The 8,246-nt window shown below is 39.2% G+C and overlaps 1 protein-coding gene across 2 annotated transcripts; it reads left to right on the forward strand.

Moving 5' to 3' along the window:
• Positions 1 to 2,232: 2,232 nt before the first annotated feature.
• CCL20 (C-C motif chemokine ligand 20) lies at positions 2,233 to 5,941 on the forward strand. Of its 2 annotated transcripts, none has more exons than XM_516133.6 (4): positions 2,233 to 2,378; positions 3,845 to 3,959; positions 4,698 to 4,775; positions 5,447 to 5,941. In XM_516133.6, the coding sequence occupies exons 1-4, from the start codon at positions 2,303 to 2,305 to the stop codon at positions 5,466 to 5,468; spliced, it is 291 nt and encodes a 96-aa protein (XP_516133.2). In that variant the 5' UTR covers positions 2,233 to 2,302; the 3' UTR covers positions 5,469 to 5,941. The 2 variants fall into 2 exon arrangements, with proteins under 2 accessions (XP_516133.2, XP_009442757.1); XM_009444482.4 differs by having other exon boundaries at positions 3,848 to 3,959.
• The last annotated feature ends 2,305 nt before the right edge of the window (positions 5,942 to 8,246 follow it).

Below are 8,246 nucleotides of genomic sequence, written 5' to 3' on the forward strand. Positions count from 1 at the left end.
GGTAGAAGGTTGGGTTATTGTTTTGAGATGTTTCTTTTTTTTTTTTTTTAATGTGAGTGTTTACAGCTATAAGTTTCCTTCTGAGGACTGCTTTTGCTACATCCCATAAGTTTTGATATGTTGTGGACTTTTTTTTACATTTCAAAGTTTTTTTCTACTTTCTCTAGTGACTTTTTTTTTTGACACGTTGTTGTTGTTGTTGTTGTTTCCTTTGAGATGGAGTCTCTGTTGGCCAGGTTAGAGGGCAGTAGCGTGATCTCGGCTCGCTGTAACTTCTGCCTCCTGGGCTCATGCGATTCTCCTGCCTCAGCCTCCCAAGTAGCTGGGATTACAGGCATGGACTACCACACCCGGCTAATATTTGTATTTTTAGTAGAGACAGGGTTTCACTATGTTGGCCAGTCTGGTCTCGAACTCCTGACCTCAGGCAGTCCACCCACCTCGGCCTCCCAAAATGCTAGGATTACAGGCATGTGCCACCACTCCCGGCCAGACACATTGGTTATTTAGGAATATGTGGTTTCCTTTCTGTCTGTTACTGATTTCTGATTTAATTCCATTGTGGTTTGAATGTATACTTTATGTGATTTCAGTCGGTTTACATTTATTGAGACTTGTTCCATAACCTACCATATGCTTTATCCTAGAGAACATTCCATGTGCAACTGTTCTGTTGATGTTGGATAGAGTAGTCCTTCGATGCCTGCTAAGTCTGTTTGGCTTATAGTGTTGTTCAAGTCTTCTATTTTCTTGTGGATCTTCTGCCTAAATTTTATTAATTAGTGAAAATGTGGTACCAAAGCTGTCAACTTTTATTGTTAAATTTCCTATTCTGCCGGGCACGGTGGCTCATGCCTGTAATGAGGTCAGGAGTTCAGCCTGGGCAACATGGTGAAACCACGTCTCTACTAAAAATACAAAAATTTGCTGGGCGTGGTGGCACGTGCCTGTAGTCCCAGCTACTCAGGAGGCTGAGGCAGGTGAATCGCTTGAACCCAGGAGGCGGAGGTTGTAGTGAGCCTAGATGGCGCCACTGCACTCCAGCCTGGGCAACAAGAGCAAAATTCTGTCTCAAAAAAAAAATTATAATAGTAAAATAAAATAAAGTTTCCTATTCTTCCCTTCAATTCTGTCAGTTTTTGCTTTCTGTAGTTTGGGGTGCTACTGTTAGGTATATATATGGTTATAGGTTTTATATCTTCCCAATGGGTTAATTTTGTGTTACCATGAAAGTCTCTTTTTATTTCCAGTAACATTAAAAAAAATCTATTTTGTCTGATACAGGCGTCACCAACTCCAGTTCTCTTTTGTTTACTGTTTGGTATACCTTTCTTTTGATCCTTTTACTTTCAACCTATTTGGGTCTAGTGGAGAGTTCTTATACTGCCTTAGGTTAGGGATTCATATTACATTATCATCATTAGTACTGTTATTTGACATTTGCTGTGCTGACTAGCTACTGCTGATAGGTTTTTTTTCCTCAACAATTCTGAGGCTCTTTATTGAGTTATATTAGTACATCATCATGGAGAGTTAAAGGCAGGTAAGGATTATTTTCTGAACTGCAATATTGATTAAAGCCATGTGAATGTATAAGATTCTTAGAAGAGTTGACATTAAATCAAGGTGAAGCTGAGGTTTGAGCCTTACTTAAAGGCTGATATTTTCCACTCTAACTGCGGACAGTACTGTAGCACTGTTATAGTACCTGCTCTGAATGTTAGTCTAGCAACTCAGGGTCTTCTTCATGACAGCTGAACATCAACCATGCGATGGTAAATGTGTAGCAGAGTATGCCTGGCATCCCACCTGCTCCTCCTCCCCCTCCTCCTTGACTGGCTCTGGAAAGCAAATAGGGTGTAACAATAGGAGTGCTGGAATGTTCCTGTGTGGGGCTGACCTTTGTATCGCTGTTAATCCTCTATTTTCAGACACAAAAATGACTAAGTTAAAACTGGATGAAAGTCTTTTCTGGGCCACAGGGCTGAGCTGCTTTTGCTCTTTGCAAATACAAAGAATTTAACAGGATTCTCCCCTTCTCAACTTCCTGTCCCCCACCCTGACCTTCGCACCTTCCCAATATGAGGAAAAAGCAGGAAGTTTTCCTTGCGGGTTTTTTTTATGATGACATGATGGGGCCAGTTGATCAATGGGGAAAACCCCATGTGGCAACACGCCTTCTGTGTACATTCCCAATATTTGCTATAAATAGGGCCATCCCAGGCTGCTGTCAGAACATAACAGCACTCCCAAAGAACTGGGTACTCAACACTGAGCAGATCTGTTCTTTGAGCTAAAAACCATGTGCTGTACCAAGAGTTTGCTCTTGGCTGCTTTGATGTCAGTGCTGCTACTGCACCTCTGCAGCGAATCAGAAGGTAAGTGTCGCTGTTTCCGCTAGCACAGAAGAAAGACTATTTTCATTTTCCTTTTAGCCTTGAGCTCAACTGGGGGTCCCTAAGGGATGGAAAACTGTTAGGAAGTATACAAGAGGTAGTGATGGAAGTTGTCTGCCCATGGTGGAGTGGAGGAGAGAAGAGTTACTGCTGCGGATCAGGCTTTCCTCTCTGCTGTCAATCTCAGCAGATTTGGGGAGTGGTGGGCTCTTAGAGACCCCTAAACTTCAGGATAAAGCCAAAGTGCTGTTTCTGGAAGTGATATAAAGCGTGTAATATTACCAGTAGATGGGGCCATTTTGAAATGTAGAGAATCCTCCCGTGTCTCCAACTTTCTTACCTCCCAACTTAATAGTTTTGGTAAAGTTCAAAACTCATCCTTTAGAAGTAGATTATAATACCTGACATCAACATCCCCACAAGGCATGGGGGACATTGCTTGCCAACTTTGAAATAACATTAATCCCTTACCTTACAGCATGTTGTAATCTGACTCAGGGGAATGTCCAAGTATTGCTTTATTGCTCAATAGTCACACAACACTTTTAGCAACAGGTGCATTCCTAAAAATGCACATCGAATTTTTTTTTTTTTTTTTGAGGCAGGGTCTAACTTCATCACTCAGGCCAGAGTGCAGTGGCATGATTACTGCTCACTGCAGCCTCAACCTCCTGGAGTCAAGTGAACCTCCAGTCTCAGCCTCTTGAATAACAGGGACCACGGCCGTGTGCCACTCACCTGGCTAATTTTTTTACATTTTTTTTTTTTTGTAGAGACAGGGTTTCACTGTGTTGCCCAGGCTGGTCTCGAACTCCTGGAGGCAAGCAATCCTTCCTCCTTGGCCTCCCAAAGTGCTGGGATTACAGGCGTGAGCCACCATGCCCAACCACATGTTGAACTTTTATGAACAAAATTAAACATTCCTATTAATTAATAGGACAATTTCAAAGTGTTTTCACTCCTATAAATCATATTTCCCTTTGTAGCTCTATTTCTCAATACTTAGTAGCCAGATAATAGATTAAAATCTGCCAATTTATTCATTTTCTGCTTTTGGAAATTTATCTACATAAGGGTTCCTTCAAGCATAGGGAAGGGGCTGCTCATATTCTTGAATGATTATAGTGAACTGAAATGAAATATTGTCAATTTGTATTTCTTACTGAAGATATCCCACTTATGAGAAGTCATGTGTTTCTCAATTCTATTATTGAACCAAAACTTCTCGGCACACAAACTGTTTTTTCAAAGAACTGTAAACTATGTTAGATTGGTTCTCAACGACCTTACAAAGGTTTCGAAGACATTGAAACTCCTCCTCTAAGTGGTTTATTCATCATATACATGAGATTCACTAGATTTTTCACAACTTAAGGTAGTTTTATAATACCAATCACAGGATAAGTTTATTCATGTGGATCCAATACCTTTCACTTTTTTTTTTTTAGCAGCAAGCAACTTTGACTGCTGTCTTGGATACACAGACCGTATTCTTCATCCTAAATTTATTGTGGGCTTCACACGGCAGCTGGCCAATGAAGGCTGTGACATCAATGCTATCATGTAAGTTATTAATTGATTTTAATTCAGTTGTATCAGGAATACCTAGAAACTTCAGTTTTAAAAATATTTGCCTTTTTAGAGTTTCATTCAGAAATTACTGATGTTTTGAACATAAGATCTTATTTTAAAGAGAAAGAAATGATGTGGCAAAGATAGCTTTGTCTTAGTACCTATCTACTTCAAAGTTCACTTTAAACAGGACTGGAATAAGGCAAAACCTTTTTTAAAAAAATTTTTTGGTCAAAAGGAACTAGTATAGGGCAAAAATCACTTTCTAAGGCTATTAAAGTGATATGTTAGGAAAATAGGGAAGATACACATTTCGAAATGAGCATCTTCTACCAGAAAATGTTTGAGACCAAAAGTAAAATCTCAGACTAATTATACTATCACATATAATTTTCTTGATTTATATAGGATATTATATTTTGGAATTATACAAGTTATTGATCAGATACATACATATTCTATGTAACCACCAATAGCAAAATTATATGACAATTCTGGGACTTTATCTTCCTGCCATTGTACTATTATTTGTTACATTGCAGAGAAAGAGAGAATCACTTTGATTTTGCATTAATCTTCATCAGAAGCATTTTTTGTGCATTTTATTTTACCTCATCAACTGAAATGTTTAGTGTGTAATCAACTGGAATATAAAATTTCCATTGTATGTTCTATGAAAAACCCATTGAAAAGCTCGTTAAACACAAATCAAATTTTCTGATTTTTCAGCTTTCACACAAAGAAAAAGTTGTCTGTGTGCGCAAATCCAAAACAGACTTGGGTGAAATATATTGTGCGTCTCCTCAGGTATGTTACACTGACATTTAGCCTTTGCAAATGTTTGAGGAAAGAGGAGTGTGCAAAGGGGTGGGCCGTAGGTTTTCTGGGATTCTTTAGTTTAACTATTGTGGAATTTTTAAAGGGAAAATTTGAGTTGGACCACAAAGAATGCATTTTTCCACTTACAGATCATCATCGTTATTATTATTTTAATTTAGTGATTTCTTACATGATGTATTAGATTTCTCTATGCACTTGATAGTTACTAGCTGCCTGATTCTTGTTGCAAAGATGCCTACTATTTATATAATTTAAAGGCAATCTGGCATTTGGTTGTTTGTTAAAAACTGAAAAATGAACATTAGTTAAACAGAGATCAATGGTTCTGATTTACGTTGACAATAATAGACAGTAACACTTTATCAATGGACAGAAGGCACCTAACACCAGCATGCCATAGATACTGAACTTGGAGACACAAGATAAGTGTCCATAGCCTGTTTCTGTCATTAATGAGCTGAGTTAGGTTGGGCAAGGGCCATCCTCTCTAAACCTCAATTTCCTCATCTGAACTCTGAGCTGCTTGACATACTGAGTTGAGATTAAGGGCAGGTGAAGCAACCTTTAGGTACCAAAGTCATTCCCACCATGCAGTCACCTTGTCATTACTTACACTTTTCTTCTTTTTCATTTTACAGTAAAAAAGTCAAGAACATGTAAAAACTGTGGCTTTTCTGGAATGGAATTGGACATAGCCCAAGAACAGAAAGAACCTTGCTGGGGTTGGAGGTTTCACTTGCACATCATGGAGGATTTAATGCTTATCTAATTTGCGCCTCACTGGACTTGTCCAATTAATGAAGTTGATTCATATTGCATCATAGTTTGCTTTGTTTAAGCATCACATTAAAGTTAAACTGTATTTTATGTTATTTATAGCTGTAGGTTTTCTGTGTTTAGCTATTTAATACTAATTTTCCATAAGCTATTTTGGTTTAGTGCAAAGTATAAAATTATGTTTGGGGGGGAATAAGATTATATGGACTTTCTTGCAAGCAACAAGCTATTTTTTTAAAAAAACTATTTAACATTCTTTTGTTTATATTGTTTTGTCTCCTAAATTGTTGTAATTGCATTATAAAATAAGAAAAATATTAATAAGACAAATATTGAAAATAAAGAAACAGAAAGTTCTTCTGTTGATTGAGTTTTATATCATTTTTATGATGTGTATTGAAACCATTTCCAGGCACAGAAAATATAAGAATTTTCTGAGAAATTATATCCTCCACTTACTTCTAGTTGTTCCCTTTATCTCGGCCCCTCATGGCCCTGGACTTGATTTTACATGAATTATAATGGAACAGTTGTTCTTTTTTTTCTTTAATTCAAAGTCGTCCAGATTAAAAGTTGAAAAAGATCCTATATCTGAGATTCATAACCCAATGTTTATTGATTTAAAAAAACTGTTTAAAATAAGAAACCATGCCCACACACTTTTGACTACAGGGACACAACAACCATTTAGAATATACCTTCAGTTATCACTTCTTCCATCCTTCTGTCACCAGCCAGGATCTCAGCATACGAACGTTTCTCCATTTAAAAGTCCTCCCGAGTCATCTTTAAGCAGTTTCCGAAAGGAAAATGACTATTCAGAGAGTTCTTAGTGGCTGCCTTGCTAACCAGCGGGGAGCCCCCAAACGTGTGAAACCTGGTAAGAGCCCAGCAATCAGGATGAAAAGACTCGGAACCAGTAGTTACTATCACTACATTCATGCACCAAGGTTCACAGAGTGCCTCGGATTCCAAAGGACACACAGGATCACTGGAGGCAGGCATGCTGATGATATGATGCAAAATCAAGACACATAAACCCATAAAGTAGGGCAGTGGTGGGTCACTTGATGTGGAGCCAAAAAAGAGTAAGTGGCTCAATAGTCCCCAAGGGCGTCTGCATCCTCAGGAACAGCAACATTGAATCATCAGGGAAAGTATGCTCAACATCCTGTGTGTTGATTCATCATCACACATAGGTTCAGTATGTGCTGGGCACTGTGCCAAGTGCTAGAGAGAAAAAGTGACTTAAAACGTAGTAACTTGCTGCTAGATATTTAAGGCTGAGCAATGTGGCGAGAGGCAGGAATGAGTAAAGCAGCTCTTACAACACTTGGTGGTAAGCACTTTAATAAGGAAATCATTGGGCATCGTTCGTGAGGGCTTCCAGAAGAAGTACTATGCAGTTGAATCACATTAAGTAGCCAATATTTGATGTCATTGACCTGAGAAGATGACAATTTCACAAGATTCAGCCCAATACTTGTGGTATGAAGAATCAGTAGGAAGTAGCTAGTTGGAAAAGGGACAGCAGGAAGTGTTTGGAAATATCTGCGGGCATGTGTAGTTGTCACAATGTCTGAGGGTGAGTACAACAAGCATTCAGAGGGTAGGAGCCAGGGATGCTAAACTCACTAGAATGCAACGGATGGTTCTGCACAATGAAGAATTGTCCCACCCCAAACGCCAATCACGCCACCCTTGAGCAATACCGGATGAAGAGGAGTATATGCAAGTGGGGCAGGGGTGGAGTAGCTGCAGATTAAGTTAAACTGTTATCTCAACTACGTGTGGTGGTTTGGGCTTGACCATGGAGCCCTTGGGAAACCACTGTAAAGGTCAAAATACATGTTGTCTCTGCACGGCAGAGGAAAGGGAGGTGGGGTGGATGGAAAGCAGAGGTACCAGAGACAGCTGCAATGAGGAGGCTGAGAAATGGTGAACCTCAGTCACAGCCACGGCAAAAAAAAAAAAAAAAAAAAAGGCAGAAGAGGTGGGATTGTGAAGCCTGGGACTTATCCCAGACACCCCTTCTCTCCTCCCCATCAGTCACTGTTGGAACAGCACAGTCAAAGCAAGGCATTTTCAGGGGGCAGCAGATTTGTCTCATTGCTGGAAGGCCTCAGCAGGTAAGGCTTGTAGAGTCAGGAAAGGAGAAAATTTTGTTAGCACTCTGAAGCTGTCTGAATCTTTTGAGGCCAGGACCACTAATAAGTATTAAGTGAGTTTCTGAAGACTGAAATCTCCAGGCTGGAATGCCAATTTATTAATCAACAACGAAAGCATCCAAGCGTCAAGTATACGGACACAAGCACATGGCTAGATTAGGGAAGCAAGCTACCTGAGCAGTCAAATTGGAATCACAAAGCTGGTTTGTTAAGGCTGGGATCAGAGAGCAGGGCCTCAGCTATGTAATTTGAATATTTAATGCTCTAGTTTTCACTGGATTAAATATGATCTTAGATTAGGGATGCCACTCCCAATTCACAGCTCTCTCTCTCGCTCTTTTTTTTTTTTTTTCATTTTGGAAAAAAAGCCTTTCTATTTACTTTTTAATTGAAGTATAATTTATATGCAGTAAGATACACAAATCTTTTTTTTTTTTTTTTTTTTTTTTTGAGATGGAGTCTTGCTCTGTCACCCAGGCTGAAGTGCAGTGGC

The sequence above is a fragment of the Pan troglodytes genome, chromosome 13, assembly GCF_028858775.2.
Source record: "Pan troglodytes isolate AG18354 chromosome 13, NHGRI_mPanTro3-v2.0_pri, whole genome shotgun sequence".
Taxonomy (NCBI): Eukaryota; Metazoa; Chordata; class Mammalia; order Primates; family Hominidae; genus Pan; species Pan troglodytes.

Coding starts and splice junctions, on each gene's coding strand:
- CCL20 (XM_516133.6), top strand. CDS start 2,303: ATGTGCTGTACCAAGAGTTTGCTCTTGGCTGCTTTGATGTCAGTGCTG. Junction 2,379..3,844: donor CCTCTGCAGCGAATCAGAAG/GTAAGTGTCGCT, acceptor TTTTTTTTTTAG/CAGCAAGCAACTTTGACTGC. Junction 3,960..4,697: donor TGTGACATCAATGCTATCAT/GTAAGTTATTAA, acceptor CTGATTTTTCAG/CTTTCACACAAAGAAAAAGT.